Source organism: Xiphophorus hellerii, chromosome 15, assembly GCF_003331165.1.
Source record: "Xiphophorus hellerii strain 12219 chromosome 15, Xiphophorus_hellerii-4.1, whole genome shotgun sequence".
NCBI classification, from domain to species: domain Eukaryota; kingdom Metazoa; phylum Chordata; class Actinopteri; order Cyprinodontiformes; family Poeciliidae; genus Xiphophorus; species Xiphophorus hellerii.
In genome coordinates, this window is record NC_045686.1 from 7,542,654 (window position 1) to 7,561,725 (window position 19,072).

The 19,072-nt window shown below is 38.5% G+C and overlaps 1 protein-coding gene across 2 annotated transcripts in view; it reads right to left on the reverse strand.

The window, feature by feature from the left end:
* Positions 1-15,003, reverse strand: part of LOC116734130 (glutamate receptor ionotropic, kainate 2-like) — an 85,201-nt gene extending 70,198 nt beyond the window's left edge. The window contains exon 1 of one of the 2 annotated variants that reach the window (XM_032585306.1): positions 14,419-15,003. In XM_032585306.1, the coding sequence (XP_032441197.1) occupies positions 14,419-14,542 (124 nt within the window). In that variant the 5' untranslated portion in view covers positions 14,543-15,003. The remainder of the gene's footprint in view (positions 1-14,418) is intronic. The other variant, XM_032585307.1, reaches the window with a different exon arrangement.
* Between the last annotated feature and the right edge of the window lie 4,069 nt (positions 15,004-19,072).

The window sequence follows — 19,072 nt, forward strand, 5'->3', positions numbered from 1 at the left end:
ACACACACACACGCACCCCCCCACACACACAGCCACCAACCAGCGTTCTCAGGCAAGAGCACATCACATGGTGGCCTCTGCAGGTGACAGATGGCAACCTCACAGCGCTGCTCACTGTAAACTGAGTTTTAATCAAGCCTAAGCACATGTGAGAGATGCTAATTATCCACTGCAGGCTAGAAGAGTCCAACCTGGAGAATACTGTGACTATGCATGTGCATCGCTGGTTCATTATCACTTTCCCCTGTTGCGATAAAATCACCATTATTGGCATTGCAGATGAGAAGTGCGAGGCAGGATGGACTGTCTGGTGCATCCCAGGATGCAAAGACCCTGGAGCACCATCGCTCAGCAAAATAAATATGGATAAGGACTCTGCTAACAGTGATCCTGCAGTCTTAAAACAAACTCTCGCAAAGTTAAGCATGGCGAGCTCAAGCTGTCTCTTTGCCATGAAAAAGTAGAATCTTCAGGCACATTTTTCCAGCAGGATGACAGGATAGATTTGCAATAAGGAGTTTCTAATAAATATGATGTTTAACAGACCTTGACATGAAGCTGAAAAGTTCAAATTATGCTGTTGCAATTAGGCCAAAGCAAATTATACAGGACTCTATTGTACTCTTTGCTCCCTTTGTCGCTCCTGTTCTCATTCTCTGTTCTCCTGCACATTAAAATGGCCCTGTATTACACTCTCTTTGTAATTTGGATCAAAATGTCTGTAAAATTAGACTTTCTTCCATGTAGAGGGGTAGATGTTATCTCCCTTTAGAGCCAAAGGTCAAGAATTAATTCAGAAGGCAGCTCCTTAATTCTCACAGCAGGATTTTTACAGGGTAGAAGGAGAGAGAAGGGAAGAATGAGAAGGTTTTGTTAATCGGTTTAGTATAATCTTTAATCTTCATATGTATATAGATCCATCCAATCATCAGTTTTCATTTAGGTAATGAACATAGGGTGGAAAATTTTTTATATCCTCTAGATGTAGCATTTAAAACACAACATGCTCCATAAATATTAGCTATTAGTATGTAAATGCGCAAAATTAAAACTGTGATTGAGAGATTTAATTTAAACGGTACTTGTATTATTCATCAAAGGTACAGCGCCCTTCAAAATAAGTTACATCCTTTTCATCATTTCACATTTTGAATGTGAAGCTTTATGTCAAGCTTTAATGTATTTGCTATGATTTTTGGAGATAGACCAGCACATAGACAACTCATTGACATATGAAAGAAATATTCTACATGGTTTCCAAAAAAAATGTTAACAAAAGCGGAAAAATGTTCTATTTATATTCAGGCCCATCACTCATTACTTTGTAGAACCTGTTGTTGGAGTTCATTCATTTTTGTCTCTGTGCTCCACCAGGTCCATTAACCAGTTTCAGGACCCGACCAGAACCCCTAAGTGTGAATTACCTTGAGAAATAATGAGATTTGGTTATATATAAAAGCAGGCTTGAATGCCCAAAAATGATCAAGCCATGATTACAAGCCATACATGTCATACATATGGAACAAATACAGAGTTACATTCATCATCCAGCGCTGGGCCACACTTAGCTCGCCTTATGGATGGAACCAAATGAGGCAAAGACTGTAGCGCGAGTTTAGCTTTTTATTCTTTTCTGCAATCTGTACCCTCCAAGACTTGTCTAATCAGTTTCAGTCTGTTTATGTATGACTGACAGCAGACACATAAACAAGGTCATGTAAGCTGTAGCGTGCGCGTGTAAGCAGTTAAAAGAGGCTAAAAGAGATAGAGGAAAAGATAGAACCTATAACACATCTTTTACTGCAGTTATAGTGGTAAATTTTGTTAAAATGGCTCCTTGCACAATAACTGATGCTCAGTAAAATTGAATGGAAACCAGCCTTCCCATCTGGGTTGAAAAAAGCACACCCACAGTATGATGCTGCACCATTATGTTTATAGCAGGGATTATGTGCTTATGCAAAACTTGCAGTTTATAGTTGGGATTTTGTTCTTTTCTTTAGGATTTGAAGGGACCACAAAAAGAAAAAATCGAAGTCTACACTGTGCATGTCAAATGAGGATTTATGCCGTTGTCTTTGAGCACACTAAGACCAAAGGACAGACAGGAGCACGGCTTGATTGAAAAAAGAGGGAGAATAAAGTAGGGGACGGACAAGGAGACAAGCCGAAAGCCAAAGGGAGCGAAAGGACAGTGAAGGACAAATGGATAGAAATGGGCATAAAAAAAATAGAAAAGGAGACATGATTTTGATGCCGAAAGTGCACCATGTCGTCATACTGTCTCGTCTCAACCTGTCAGACGGTTTTAGAAAACAACAAGCTTCCACTTATTATGTTGAAACTAGAAAAGGAGAAGCAGAAGTATGGCAGCTGAAAGGAGGAAACATATGAACTGTAGAGGCAGGGAAAGAAAAGGAAAGGGAAACGTGGAAAGATGGGTGGGTGGGGCCCCAAAAAAATGGATTAGCGAAGGAAACGAAGAGGGACGAATTGAGAATAAAAGAGGTCACTAGAGGCAGATAAAAGACACTCAATTAAAGCCCTGAATGGATGGCCCATTAGACCTGAACAGACACCTGCCCCCCCTCCTCTTCCTCCCTCCCCGTTCACTCTGCCGCAGGGCAGGAAAATGTCAGCTTCTGGTCTGAGTTCATCAGCCTCCCATGTTGTTCAGAAGCTAGCTCATGATCAGAGCTGCAGGTACACTTTTGCTGCAAAGGTGTGTCAATTTTTCCTCACTTGTTCTACAAACACACAAGCAATTGAACAGCAGCAGAGAGAGTGAGAATAAAGAAAGAGGCCTGCAGAGTGACTCTTGCAAAGAAAATAGCCAGAGGCAGATGAATGAAAAAAACAGACCAAATAATGAAGCCCCTCAAAAAAAAAAAAAAAAAAAGTGTGCTCACTTTGTTCTCTGTAAACAAGGATCATTGGGGGTAAGGGAAAGAGAGACAATGAAGATGAAATTGGAAGAAAATCAAAAAAGGTTTGCTTTAATCTTTCTCCTGACCTTCTGTCTGCAATATCTCACTATTTTTGACATTTAGTCACACCTTGACATGCAGAAAATTTTCTGTCATGTTGAAAAAGAGGCCAAATCGCTGTACACATATCTGATAGGTGGCTATGTGAAGAAAACAGCGCTGGTGGGTTGTATTAAGACTGATCAAAATCCTTTGTGCAATATGAAAAAAATCTGACCAAGTTTATTTTTACTCTGCAGTAATGCTGTTTATGTAAAAAAAGAAAATAGCAACAAAAATTCACTTTTTTAAATTTATGACAAGCAAGCCCCACAAGCAATGACAGCAAAATCACAGTTGAGAATAAGCATAGCAACATGTGTAGGAGGAGAAATACGTGTTTGTTATAAGTGGAACATTTCCCACGTAAAGTATATGTTTCACATGTTACTACACAGCTTAAGCATGTGGAATGTGGGGAAATATTTCACATGTGAATGGTTTTTTACCATGTGTTTCATACTTTACTACATGGTATACTTATCACATGGAAAAACTCCAACACAAAATAATTTAAACATGGGAAGGTTTTGCCTTGTGGCCGAAATGTTACCATACATGTAACTGCATGTAAGACATGGAAATATTTATGGATATATTTCACACGTAGGTGGTATTCTTGTAGGCCACATGTGTCAAACTCAAGGCCCGCGGGCCACATGTGGCCCGCTACGTCATTTTATGTGGCCCTCTCCCCCCTACCACCGTTTTACAGCCCCATTGATTGACTTAAAATAGGTTTTGAGCACGAATTGACTACAAACTACATATCCCATAAAGCCTTCCGATTCTTACCAACCAACATTACGGCTTCTCGCCACTAGAGTGCAGCAGAGTCACCTCAAGCTGATTATTAATTTTCCCAGCGAATAAAACTGAAACATCGACAAGCTAACAAGCTAAAGAGCGAAGTCCCGTGATGTTTCAATCGAGGACTTTTACCGTCTACTGCCCCCTGATTTGATGCCACAGCTTCGACTCCATGCAGCTCGTGTTTTGTCCACGTTTGGAAGCACCTATCTGTGCGAACAGATGTTTTCAATAATGAATTTAAACAAGACCAAGCACAGATCGCGCATTACTGACGAAAACCTACACGCCGTTTTGCGGATTGCCACAGAATAGAACTAAAACCAGACATCGACGAACTGACCAGGGGAAAACGGTGCCAGACATCCGGCCAGAAAACATTGGTAAGCACGAATAAACTAAATTTAAATAGAATGAATGTAAAACCAAAACTCAGTATACTGGAATATGCATATAGTTTATTGATTTTGCTTGTGTTTTGTTTATTTACAGAACACAACACAATGAGGATGTGTGTGAGTTGGTGACAGGGTGAAGAGGGATCAGCGTTGTGTTCAAGGACAGGCAACGTCACCTCATTGTTTTGTTCTTATGTGAAATACATGTTCGTTGTGTAATAAATAACGAAAAAGTTTTGTGAATGAAGTTGAGAGTTAATATCAAAACTTGTTTTTTATTATTTGTCTGCTTATCTTCAAAGCAGACAAAGATTAATTTTCCCAGCGAATAAAACTGAAACATCGACAAGTTAACAAGCTAAAGAGCAAAGTTTAGCTGAGCAGTTTAAAAATACTGAGCATATTTTTAAACTGCTCAGTTTAAAAATACTGTAATTTTTAAACTGAGCAGTAATTTTACATCCATGCAAACTCAAATGTAATATTTAAAACTTGAATACATAAAATCAGTTATTTAACATTATGAGGTGTTGTTTAATTTATTTTTAACATTGTATTTTCATACATTTATGCTAGGGTTGACCAAGTCTAGTTTTCCAGACCTATCACTCTGCAACTTTAGATGCGTTCTTTCTCTAACACACCTGGATCATTGACTCATTCATAGCCCTCTACAGAACTGAGTTGCTGCTAATGAGGGAAGTCAACTTTTTGTCTGGGGTATGTTTTAGCAGGGACACATCTAAAAGTTGCCGTCTGGAGGACTGCACTTGGGCATTCCTGATTTATACCGTCAATGTGGCCCATTGAGGGTGGCCAATATGCTGAAGTGGCCCTTGGTGAAATTGAGTTTGACACCCCTGTTGTAGGCGCTTAATATGTTAGTACATAGTACCATTTACAGATATTAAATGCATGTTTTACTTGTAACTGCAACATTTCTTCATGATAACATTTCTTCATGATAGGAGATGGTAAATGTGTGGAAGGTTTTCTCAGGTGATTTATGACTGTTACTACACAGTACATTTCTGCATGCAAAATCTATTTATAAAAACATTTAATGCACAGCAGTCTTGTCATTTTAGAAAAATACTAAGTTCAAATAAAAATATGGAGCCAAATAAATAACGTCAAAGCTTTATCAAACTGTTGAGCTTTTCACATAGATATAATTGGAATCGTCTCTAAAGGTTGCATTAAGTGTTTAAAAACATTTTTTCTTTTCTTTTCATATTTCTATTCTTCCATCTCAATCCACTAATTACTTTGAGTCAAAAACACTGGAGAGCAAAACATAACTTCTCAAAGAGAAACAAATGAAAATACAAAAAAAAACTTTGAACGGAGGAGACATTCTGCACAGCCCTGGTGTGTTGTAGACAAAGGAGCGCCACGCTGATTCAAAGAACATGATTTTAAGTAAATCCAGCCTGAATATGTGCACCCACAGAGCACGTTTCTCTCTGTGTCCTTGGTTCACACAGAGAAATGTTCTCACCTCCAACGGGCTTTTTCTATCAATCGAAGCCTGAATTCTGTCCTCTATCCTTAGACTGTTGCGCCACTCCTCTTCAAAGACCTTTATTCAGCTGGAAAGTGATAACCCAACCTGATCAGGGTCTAACATCATAGCAAAGAGAGCCAGAGGGCTTTCTGTAATCGATTGACTTCAGAATCCCGCACAGTTTGGACGTCAGAGATTTCATTTGTGGTGCATGTGGCTTCAGGTTTGTTTACTCTGGCTGTGTACTTGGAATAAACATGTTGATGTCTTGGTTTACAGGAAGCATTTATTTGTATACAGGTGTGGTGTGTGTATGTGTGTGTGTGTGTGTATATATCTATATATTTAGATGTATACATATAAACTTGTAAAGATGTATATAGAATCACAAAGAGGAGATAAATAATTTATGCATATTCATAACACAAGGTAAATGGTTATGAAGTCAAATGCATTAGCCTAATAGAGTTCAATCGAGAGTAAGCATGCACTCTTGCACCTATCTCTATTGTAGAGTTTCAGAACTGAAAGATGGTAAGCTACGATTGTACCTTTTCAAGAAACTAATCACAGTTGCCTAAAGCAGCTGGAGTTACTGCAAAAGTTTTGCTTTTTTTTAAAAAGATTTATCACTTTCCATCCACAAACTTCAATATATTTCTAGATTGCCGTACGAGATAGATCAACAGAAAGTAAAGCAAACAAAATTGAAATAGAAGAATTTTTTTTTTCATCTTTCACACAAAAAAAAACATCTAAAAATGTGATAAGCCTTTGTGTTCTTACCCCGGACTCAATAGTTTGCAGAACCACCTTTCACAGCAATTACAGATCCTTTGTGATATATTTCAACCAGTTTTGCACATCTAGAGTCAGTTTTATTTTCCCATTCCTTGCAAAACAGCACCTTCTCCATCACATCAAATGGAGCGTGGCAGTGTTTTGCAATTTTGAAGTCTGACCACAGATTTTTAATTGAATTTCCTTCTGGACTTTGACTGGTCCATCCTAACACATGAATATGCTTTGATCACTGTTGATTTTTCTTTATGTTTTGGGCTCTCTTGTTGGAAGCACTGTTAAAGAAAGCAATTATATGACTAAAGTCTTCTACAATTTCGCAACTGTAATATTTAGGAGCAACAGAATGCATTGGGTTTTGGACAGTTTAACTTCAGATATGCTTTTTTTCATATGAGATTTTGCATAGATTTGTCCAGGTACTTAATGTGAGTTTTTTTGTTTTTTTTTAAACATAGAGCTGAACGTGGTAGCTGTTAACTACCAAATAGACGAACAACACTTGGACAAAATGTGATGTCTCTAAAAGGCTGTAAATCTTTCCCAGTTTTGAATGATGCGTGCAACTGTGCTTCTTGAGATGTTCAAAGAATGGAGTACTGCTTTAGCTAACACTGCTTTAAGCTTCTTACAAAAATTGTTTGTTCCTTGGTTTTTGTGGTCCAGTATTTTTTTCACTAATGTAACCAAAAAAAACAAAACACGAGGCATTCACAAAACAGCCATATTTATGCTGAGGTGGGCCCTGTTTATTCATTCAGTGACCTCTGAAAGCAGTTAATTGCATTCTTTATCTGCGGTATCAGAGAAAAGGGAGCTGAATGCAAATTTACATTACACCGTTTGATTTTTATTATAACATTTAAAAGAACATTAAGAACAGCTGTAAGTGAACGAAATCAGATAACTGTAGATTTTATCTTGATTAGAAACTGCAGGAAAATAAGATTACTTCATAAATTGTCAATCATTCACGGAGAAATTTATTCCTGGCGCAATTACACACATTTGCAGTACACATCTACGTTTGCTTTTCTCATGTTTGTTTACCTTTTTTCTTTCCCACAGATGGGAACCCGTGATACATGAAAGAGGGTGGCATCTGGGACTTCCCATTGCTTATTTGTTTTTCGCTGCCTGATTCTTTCCCTACTTTTTTTCATTGTTCCCCTGAGCAGCATTTCGATTTGTATTGATTTCCACCATTTTACAGTTGGTCGAGACACACAGCTAATAAAGGCTAATAAAAACACATCCCCAGCTTAATTTTTCAAAGCAACCACAAGGACATTAGTGTTACCGACGTGTTTCTCTTCTGTTAAAGTCTTCTCATCTGTATCTGTAGTCGCAGGCAAATTTGCAGCTCTCTTAATACGATTCCGCTGACATTTATTCAGAGATGCAGTGCATGACTCCTGGCCTCCCACCACATTTCCACAGCAAACTCCTCTCTCCTTTTCTGTCTCTCCTCGCAAAAAGCCATAAGAAAACGGCAATAACGGACCAGAACTGAGAGTGGGCTGAGAGTGGACTGCTCTGAGGCAAACTAATCTATCTTTACTCTGTATCTGCTGGCCTCAACACGCACTGTTTTTCTTTTCACTCACTCTACAGCCCCTCTCCCCCTTCCCAACCAAAGTCTTTGTTTTATTTTTTTGTTGTTTTTTTCACACCCCTCCATGACATCAATGTTTGCCACCATTTCCCTTTGAGGAACAGTGAGAAGGACAGTTCTGCATGCATTAAAAAAATGCTCACACACAACGACAACAAAAAAAAAAGTCTTCCATACCAGTGCTCTCAGCTCTGACCTTCAGTTAGCTTTAAGCGGGACAAACACGCAGTAAGGCACTCTTCTCAAGGGACAGTTCAGAGAACAATTGCACATGTAACCCTTAACCTTAGCACTGGAATTCATGAGCGATGATGACAGTGAGTGAAAGGCTGTGAAAAGTGAAATCCAACACAGGAGTGAAGCCAACTACAAGGGAGAAGCACAGGTCTCGTGTGTATTCTATTTGATATGCAAAAACAAATGGCTGTTATTCTGCAGACAAGGTCAATCAGCTAAAGCCACCTCCTATGTAAATAATCTTTTAAAATGACACTGGTAAATCTGCGAAAATGGCTTAATTCTTAGCACAGCAAGAAAACTAATTTCATACCTCACGGATATTTGCCATTTCAAAACGGTAACAATCTGCACCCTAGAATTAATCAGCGTCGAGGTTTTTCGTAGCCGAGGCATGACAGCGAGACCTTCAAAGAGTCGGGACTGTAAACATGTTTTAGAAATCCATCTAGATAGTTCTCTGCTTCGAGTCCACGTGTGGTGCTGCATGCTAATGTGAGACAGATCTCCTCTTTGTTCTTGAAACCCACAGTGGGTATTTTTAAACCATGGAAATCATTTGCCAGCAGAGATAGTTTCACATTTCTATAAGCCACAGCGAGGCCAAGTGACACATGAATATTTTAAGCAGCTTTGTGCGTATTTAAATGGGTTCGCTGTGAACATGCTGGCAGTGGGCCAGGGCGCTGGGTGTTATCCATAATTCTTACAATCCCGAACTGAACTCCAGCCTGCCGATACTCCAGACTGGCAGAAACCAAAAGCAAATAAAGTCAATTAGTGATCAGCTCCTCTTGAATTTGTTCCCACCACTCTTTCTCACCCTCAGCATTTAACCTCGCCACAACTCAGTTCACAGGATGGAGGCTCTTTATAATTAGAAATGCAATAAGAGATCCCATATCATGGAGGAGACATTGTGAGGGAGGTCAGAAAAAACCCCCCAAAAAAACACCTTCTCTTTTCACTAGAGGGGATTTTTGTCTTTTGGCAGTTGACTGAAAGAAAATAATTGATTTTTTTTCCTTTCTTCAAAATGAAAAATAATGATTGCATTTCTGCCTGAAATATATCCAACATATGTCTATACTGAGAAAATGTAAACAGAACGGGTGGAGAAAGAAAGAGCATTTATGAGTCAACAATGATTTCACCAGCAGCTGACAGCCCAGAGACAAATTGGTTTTGCCAATGCTGTTTGCAGATGGCAGCGATAATACTATCACTCAGCGTCACAGTCACTGGCAAGCTGAGGGCCATATATATAAAGAAACTGCTACATTTTTGGATGTTTGCTCCATATTACAATTAAAAGAAATGAGAATCAGGATAACTCAGCAGTATCTAACACCAAATATGTTGAGCTGCTACATGTGTGAATAGAATAGAATTTTATGTGACCCTCAATTTTAAAATTTTTTGGCAGTGATTAATAGTCAATCAATCCATCGATTTTATTTATAAACCACACTTCATACTGAAAGCAGCTCAACATGCTGTACAGAATTATAAATAATAAAGTAAACTAGAAACATGGAGAGACACATTATGTTGTGCTATAATTTACAAAGTTAAAACTATGCAGGTATGCACGTGAAATGTATGTCAAAAACTGTGCAACTGTATAAGATTCAACAGACTTTCCATATATAAATTGGCTATGCACAAATAATTGGTCTTTTTTTTTCAAAATAATTTAAAGAATATGGCTGTTGCAAACTTTACTTCAAACCTGAATTACCATTTTTTCATATTAATTTTATATGTGAAGTTTGATAATTGCTGCACATAGAAAAACTTAAGTAATTCTGCCAGGAAGAGTGTTTAAAGAGCAACAAAGCGGCAGCTTAGCTTGCAGATTAATCCAGTGCACATTTTTGTTCAGCTGCCTGTGTGAGTAAAAAGTGGCATTTCTGATTGTGGTTACTGCTCAGGTTGAAAGTGATATTTTCTTCTGGATCCAGAAGACCCTTAGCAGCTCTGCAAAGTGTTACTTGGTGGGCGTGAGTCTGTCAAAGAGAAAATCTACTCTTACCAGGTGTTTGGTTAAATCTTCTGTAAACCCTTTACACACTGAGCATCTTCCACGTTTTAAATGACAAACATTAAACACAAAAATCTAATTCGGTGTGGGAATAAACTCTGCTACCTCGCCTACAGCTGGTGGCCCAAAAAAAACATTTCTCTTTTTTTCTTTCATTTCTTTTTCATTTTCCTCTGACACTTGTCACTCTACCCTGGTGAGCCCGATGCTGTGAATACAAAAACCTGACTGGGCTGTGGTGCTATAGTGTGTAAAGGTTTCAGTCTGACAAGAGAACAGCAGTTCCACAATGCGAGCTGCCTGTCTGGACAGAATGTAGCAAGGGGGCAAGGAAGGAAACAAGCAGACTCGGGGGAGCTGACCTCCTCGTTCAGCCGGCCTCCTGCAGGAGCAGCTGGGATTATCCTGCTGAGTAAGCACATCTTGCAGTACAAGAAAAGGCTCTGGAAATGACTCCTGCTTCACCTGAGGGTTTTCTTTGTTGCATTTCTTCTCATTCTGACATGTACATTTTAGGTTTTTCAATAGAATTCTTCATACACACATATGCAAATAATGCCATTCTCCTCCTAGCATTAGATAATGAAGCAGTAAGCACGAACGTCGTGTTGTTTTTTTTTAATATAAAAAAACGTAACAAAACGTGACTGAACGCACTGTTCAGCAACAAGCAGTTGTGCTGAACATATGTGTCTCTGTCCCTGGTTCTGAACAGAAGCTTTAGTTTTTTTGGTTTTTTTTATTCCTTTCAGAACCATAGACAGAGACAAGCTAAGGATTTAGCTCAATTCCAGCCGTGTTAAATGCAACTAGTTGAGGGGGAAAGGAATCAAGCATGAGCTTTTACCTTAGAGCAAAAGATCGCAGTGGCATGAATAATATCTTATCTCGCTTGGTCATGTCTATGTCACAACTGATGCCAGATGCCCTGCAGATTTTTTTTTTTTTTAAGCTTAGCAGAGGCGACAAGTTCAGCACAGCAGGTACAGATAAAAATACTGTGAATTTAAATTGAGTTTGGCTTCAAGAAGTCTTTGATAAACCATACATACACCATAAAAGCCTTTCTGGGCGGTTTTAAAGTCAAGCAAGTCAAATTACTTAATCAAGTGTATTTAAAACATGTATTGTAAATTCAATCATAAATAATGCCTCCAATCTAACCACACTACATTGTTATGGTAACTACCTTAAATGTACCTTAAAATTTTATTTTGTACTGAAGTTGCTGGTTTGCTCAATCCCTGTTTGTTGTCTGGTGTCTCAGAGAATAATAATAATAATAATAATAATCCTGATATGGGTTTATTGTTTGTCATAATCAATGAATACTGACTCAACAGAGCTTACCATGACAAACGTGTTTAAGAAACTTTCTGAGTTGGAGCAAAGATTTAAGTTAGCATTGAGTTTTGCTAGCTAATGTAGTAACAGTGCTAATGTCAAACTTGCTAACAATCTGGGTTTCTTAGTCCTGAGGTTACCATAGCTAAAAAAGTTTAGGTCTTAGCTGTGGTTGTCAGAGAAAATGCTTCCATTCTGTCCTGTTAGAATACGCATTAAATCTGTATTAGTCATTTCAGTAATATTTTAGTCATAAAAAATTATTTCTTGTTTTTTTCTTTTAGAAAACATGGACACAACTCACATAGCTTTGTGACAGAAACAACCCTTTCCATATAACGTGCATTAATGACTACACCCGGAAAACTGTATCATTGTTAATCAGTTGTGCACTGATGAAACTGTTAGAATTGAACAAATGTGTGCCTTACATATTGGTTGTTTTTTTTTTTGCCAATAGATTTTAATCAGTGTATCTAAGTAGAAATCAAGTAAGCAACTAAATACATTTGTTAAATTCCAGCCATTGTTTAAAAAATGCGTTTAATAAATTAGTTAAATAATTTTTTTAAATCTAGTTTGTCCTTACCATAATAAAAAGGAACAAAAACATGAGAACTGGTTAGTGGACAAGAAAAAGTTAAAGAAAGTTGTCACCAAAGTTCACTTTAGTATTAGCACTGTTAGAAAACCAGTTGTACAGAATTATAAATAATAAAGTAAACTAGAAACATGGAGAGACACATTATGGAAAACAACTTAATTTTCTTCTTCCAAACTTTTTAAAGTTGTATAGATTTTTGATAGATTCCATATAAACAGGTCAGCCTTATTATTTTCTGATACACAAGACAAATGACAATAACAATCAACTAAACCAATAACTTTGGCAAAGTTGAGATCTGAATGTTTGGATAGAATCTATTACCAATACAAGGTAGTCAATATAATCACCTTTACACAATACATTTAAAAAACAAATACGTAAGCTGAGCATATTAATTATTTGTATGGTTTATCATTAATATCCCCCAAATGTATTTTTGTAGTGTTTGGTCATCCTGAGATTATGGGTTTTAAATGTATATTAAGAAGAAAAAAATCTATTTTGGGTTGAGTTATGTTAAATAGATTTAAATACTGTTTATTAGAAATAGATTTAAATATTGGTGTTTATTAGCTGTGTAGGGTGGAATTTTTGGACTTTCTTCTGATTGATAAAATATAAACTTGAAGCACAAAATAGAATAATTTTAAAATAATTTAATTAAATTAATAACAGTTTGTAGAATTTAACCACTTAGTTTAACTGTGTACTAAAAATACACAGTGTTCACTCAGAAATAGTGATTAAAATATACACAAAAAGGATTTGTGGAATATATTACACCAATTGTATTAGCAAAATTCTATGTATGTTTTGGTTTGAATGGTAACTACACGTCTGTTTTAAGCGTAACATTCCTGATTTGGCCATTTCCCCCCCCACTTTATCAATGTACTGTACAAATCAAGCGTAACATTCCTGATTTGGCTAATTTTTTCCACTTTATCTCCAGCCGACGGACTATTTGAAAACTATCTTAAATAAATCCCAGAGTTGATGCCGGGCGTCTGTCAGGCAAATGTGAGACTGGAAGCCACTCAATGGAAAGAGAATGCAGCAGGAAGAAGAGCACTTTCCGTTGCCATAGCGGCGGCAATCGTGGACGTCGCCTGACTCTTAAGCAGGACCCCCCACGGGGGGTGTGGATGAGAATATTAGGGAGTCTGTTGTCAACACTTGATGACATCCGCTTTCTGTGAAACTCCGATGTGTTTTCCGTAAATACGGAGACTGGATGGAGAGGCAAGAAGCCCTCTCCATCTCCATCCTGAGAGATGAGGATCTAATTAGGCACCAGGAGAAGTCTGGAGAGGTCTGATTTTGGCTGCTTTACGCGCACATGCGTTATGTTGAAGTCACGAGCCGATAAACACAAAAGCGGCGACTGCAGCCAACATTAAATACTTGCTTGTCAGTTTCTATAAAGTTAAAGTGAACTGAACTCAAATTCTCTAAGTCGGTTTAAATTACTGTTTGAGTACATGCAAAAACCCCGGGAACATGTTATATGAGAGGCGCTTTAGTGGAATTAAACCTGAAAAGCACCACAGGACGCAGATAGATTGTATCTTCTCAGAGCCCCGGGGATGATGTTTACATCTGAAACCTTCAATGCAGCGGGCATGCTGTGGAGTGGGGGGTTTAAAGGGCCAAGAAGATGCGGGGATGCCCGGCTGGATATCTGTTAGAAAATATAAGCCCCATAGCGGTGTTGCTTGAGTTTCATTTGCAGTCAATAGCCAGGAACTGTTGCATGCTAACCCAGTATTACAGTACGGTCTTTAAGAGTTAGTGTGGCTTCAAGTTTGATGAAAAACCCAAGCATTTCTTCCACAGAGTTCAGGTCGTGATAAAACTCTAAGCTCTAAATATTATATGGTAAACTGAAGTTGCAAAGCATATGGCTAAAACATTACATTTTACAAAGTACATCCTCAAATTTCCACTCAGAATACGAGCACCAGACAAGCGCACATACATATGATCAGTGTGGCCAGTAGACTTTGTAACAGATTGTACGTTTTCTCACCAAATCTTAGAACGTGCGGCATCCCGCGAGTGTATCCAAGAAACAGCAGCAGAAGCGGGATCAGCCTGAGGTTGAACCTGATAGCGAGACCGGTTATCATCAGATGATGGGAGGTAATCTTCATGATGTTTTCAAAGCAAATGCACAGTGGATAATTCCTCCCCGGTGCGCGGCGGGCTTGATTCCCCCGTGATTCTTCTACGGCTGTTGGGCAAAGGCAGGGGTATCGGCGGCCCTGGATGTGCAAGATCACGGCATGGTCACTCGCGCTTTCCCCAAATCCATTCGCGATCCCGGCATAATTTCGTCCTCCTGTCGTCCGTCTCCCTCTTCACTGCGCTAAGAAACGGCAATCCTCGGGGTCGAGGGATGATGGGACATCCATGTCGAAGGGTACGGATCCGGCGTGGAGGAGAGGGAGCCCGGGCACGGGCTTTAGGTGAGGCTACTGGAGAGCGCCAAGCAGAGGATACAGCAGCGATATGCAGCCCCCCTATGAGGCTCTCTGTGTTGCTTGCTCTCCCATTATACTGCACTGCTGCACAGCCTCTGACGTCGAGCCAAGGTTGGTGCTGTGAACGCGCACCACAAAGACGGAAAGCGTGAGTGAGCGAGAGGGCAGAAGAGAGAGAGAGAGTGAGAAGGACTATCCACAGAGGAAAAATGCAAAAGAGGGAAAAGAGAGAGGGACGAAGTATCAATGAAGAGAGAGGATTGAGTGTAAAACCTAATTAATTCCACCTTTATAGCCTTTTCTCTGCCTCCCTACAACTTGGCGCCAAGCACTTGAAGAACTGTTGGTGAGATGGGCGAATATGCAAAGTACGCACATGGCCCTTTGTCAGAAAAGCTTCTTCTGATTCCAAAACTATCATCTGAGGGGTTTTTTCCCCAGAAGAAAGTCCTCCACGGGGTGGGGTGATAAAACATATGCTTATCGCTAGTTTGAGAAGTGACCATTGTTATGTAATTGATATTCCAAATTGTGCTTTGCAAAAGTTTTTACAACCAGAAAAAGCATTTTGACATTTTGTCTTGTTAAAACCACAAGTTACGCATTTTATTTAGATTTTTTTTTGTCCAAAGCTAAGTGGGCTTTATTGAAGTAGAAGAAAGGATTAATCCATTGTCTAAACCCCATTATCTGAAACATCTCCAATCTTTATCTCCATCATCCATTGGGTAAGAAATGATACATGCATACATTTTTTTTTATCTGCTTACAAGTTTAAATCTTAAATGTGTGGTGTGCACATGCATTCAGCACTGTCTAGTGTTTTTAAGTGAGCATACTTGAAGGTTTTTATAGTATGTTTCTCCCAACTTTATACATCTGGAGTCCAAAATGTTATTGAATACTCTTTGTTAAAACAACATCTTCAGCAAAAATAACGGGGTACCCCGTTATTTTTGCTGAAGATGTTGTTTTCAGGGTGATACAACTGGTTTTCTAACCAGGTTTTTTCTATGTAGACCAAAAAATTAAATTTTTTTTTTAATTTCTTTGTGGCTAAATTCCACTCTACTTGTAATATCTTGTTCAACCGTTCTGTAAAGACCAGATTTGTGTCAACAAGCTCCAATCTGAGCTGTGGATCTGTACTGCTCATTTATAGTTAAAGTGGGCCTCTGGGCTGCTTCTCTAATCAATGGCCTTGATTAACTCTGTCCTTGCCTTACACATCAGTTCAGATGAACAGTCACAAGTTTGCAACTATGCCATACTCTCTTGACTTTTAAATATCGGATTGACCTGAACTCCCCCAGATGTTCAAAGTTTGGGATATTGCTGGGACATTGTCTAGCCAAGCTTTACACCTCTCTATAACTCTCCCTGACCTGTGCAATCTGTACTTGATCTTCATGACACTACAGACCTTGAGGCCTTCAAAGAGCAGTATTTATACTGAGACTAAATTACACACAGCCCAACTGTACTAGAATATAGTGCACAGTAACTTAATGTGTTGAATCAGATTTTAGGGGCTGAAACCAACTGCATGTGATACAGACTTTTATTTGTAAAAAAAAAAAAAAGTTAGAAATCATTCTTTCTTTTCATTCCACTTGAAGATTTGTGCTACATAGCATTGGTTCATTTATATAGCATCTCCTTAATATTCACAGAAGTTTGTTGTTCCTTACATGACAAAATGTTAAAAAAAAAAGCTTAAAGGGTATATGTTTGCAAGGCTCTATATCTGTGTTCCTGATTGTTTATTCATCATTGAGCTCTATTAAAAGAGTCATCGCAATTCTAGATGCCAAAGCAGCCAAACAATAACCTATAATGACTTAGGTTGTGTTCACATCTGGGGAAGATAAAGCAGTCTATACAGGAGATGTTTTGCTGAAAAACAGCACTCCAGACTATAAATGTCAGTCACTCAGCTGTGTAGGCCTACTTCATGTTTGTTGCCATTCACAAATTCCCTGTCAAAATCTCCTTTAAGGAATTTCAATAAGCAATCCTTCTACCCAGCAGTGTGGGAGGAGTGGAATGGAACCAGTTAAAATTGGCAGAACCACAAATCTGTCATGTCGACAGAAGATGCCGGAAGGATTGAATTTTTAATATATGCAAATATCTCTACTTAAACTTAAAAGCCTCTGAGGCAACAAACTTCAGTTTTTGAGAGTGAGGAATTCTTCCTATATGAATAGGTATTTCTAGCATGGAAAAAGATTGCAGATGCTGGCCATTTTTGCGAATATCTTTAGAGTCTATAATACCTTTTATCTGATTAACGCTTTTTTAAAAAAGGCTATACTGCATTACATGTCTTTGCAGGGAGAAGATGCATATCTGTCGCTCTTGTGTAGACTATCTGGATGCACCTTCTCAGTTCCCGCCCCCGTGACCAGCTCTTCATAGGCCAGTGCATCAGCTGGAAGCAAAGGTACAGCAGCACACCTCCGCCCTGAGAGGATGGATGGCTTTTTAATCCCTGTGGGGAAGTGAAAGAAGCTCTTTGATCGGTGCCACTGCAGTCCAAGTGTGGATGAACACAGTCATTGTGAGGTTTAAGTGTGAATGACTTGCCTATGAGTGAAGAAACACTCTAAATAAAGCCTATCAGTATTTATAGGTGGTATTTAAATTATGTTTGGAGAGTTAATCTCCACTGATTTAAAATATCCACTAAGATGTTACCGAAGTCGGCTCATGCAGTGGTTATTTTGGCCACTTGTTTATATTTATTTCCCTGAAGAATTAGAAATTATAATGCAACTGTTTGAATAAACTCGTCATCACTGCTTTTTTTTTCTTTTTTTTTTGCTGAAGTGCTAGTGCGCTGTACTTCACATGATCTGTCAAATCCCCCTAACAAATACCAGCAAATGCATTTAACAGTGGAGAGGGCGCTTGTATGAGCTAAAGGAAAAACGAAGTAATTACATGGAATCAAGTAGGTGGTGTGAACATTGACTTTGAACCTGTGTCGGGGTGCGTGGGTCTGCACACCAGCACTCTGAAGTGTGTGAATATCAAAGAGAATGGCACTCATCATGCTACCATCTGGACCATTAGCATAATTATGGAGAAATTCTGGGTTTTCATATAAGTCAGCAGAGCTTAGACAGCATGAAAGGAATCCTTATTGAGCTCAGAGAAAACACATCTACAGAAGCCAAGAAAAGCAATACTTAAAAATCTACATTCCTGGCTATATTTCAAAATAACAACATGTTTATGTCCTTATGCTGCTAAAAGGAAGTTTTGTAGTGATAAAAGTTAATTCATGTCATCTCAACACAAGAGGTTTAAATATACAGTCCTTTTTAGTCATTTAGCAGCAGTCAGACATCTTCTGTCTTCACTTGCTGTTATAGATCATTGTGAGGTCTACTTAGAAGACAAAAGATATTTTGCATTTTGAGCAACCTTTTGTTAAAATGGATTGGATAAATTTGATCCTTCTCTGTAGCTATGATGTTTTAGAAACGCTATTGAACATAATATCTACTTTGTCTCGCTCTGCTTTTTATCCTAATAATTTCCAATTATGCATCATCTTCAAATATTATTGTGACTTACTTTATGTTCTTTCTTATTTTTCCTCTCCACAGAAGGTACACCCAGCCCAGTGTTTTGGTCTTTAGACATAGATGGACCTGTCGGCTGAGATATTGCTGTCAATATCTTAATTTTCTACCGAGAATACACCTTGTAGTTTCTTTCTGTGAATTTCTCTGTCTCTCTCCTGGCTAAATGCCTTCAAGTGCCTGCTTCCCCCACTAACTACAAATACTTTTTTCTCATCCCATAGTTTATGCTACTGTCCAGCTCATTTGTTTGGCTGTGTGACTCTCCAAGAAGACATTGAAAGAGCTAATGCTCCCATTAACTCTGTCTTTTTCTTTGACACAGAAAGTACTATTGGACCTGTGCGTCTGTGTTTTTGGTCTTTCTCTTTTGTCCTCTCACACATTGAGTCCTTTTCAGTAGATGGGTACTCATACTAAGCTGAGTTCTGCTGAAGGTCTTTTCCTGTTAAACAGGAGTAGTTCCTTTAAAATGTCACCACATGACTTCTTAATATGGAGAATTGTTGTAAAGTGAAAACTCTGCAGTTTTTAATATAGAAAAAGCACTAGCATTAGTAATGGCATATAGTACTAATACGTATCACTGCATTGTGTTATAACTTGG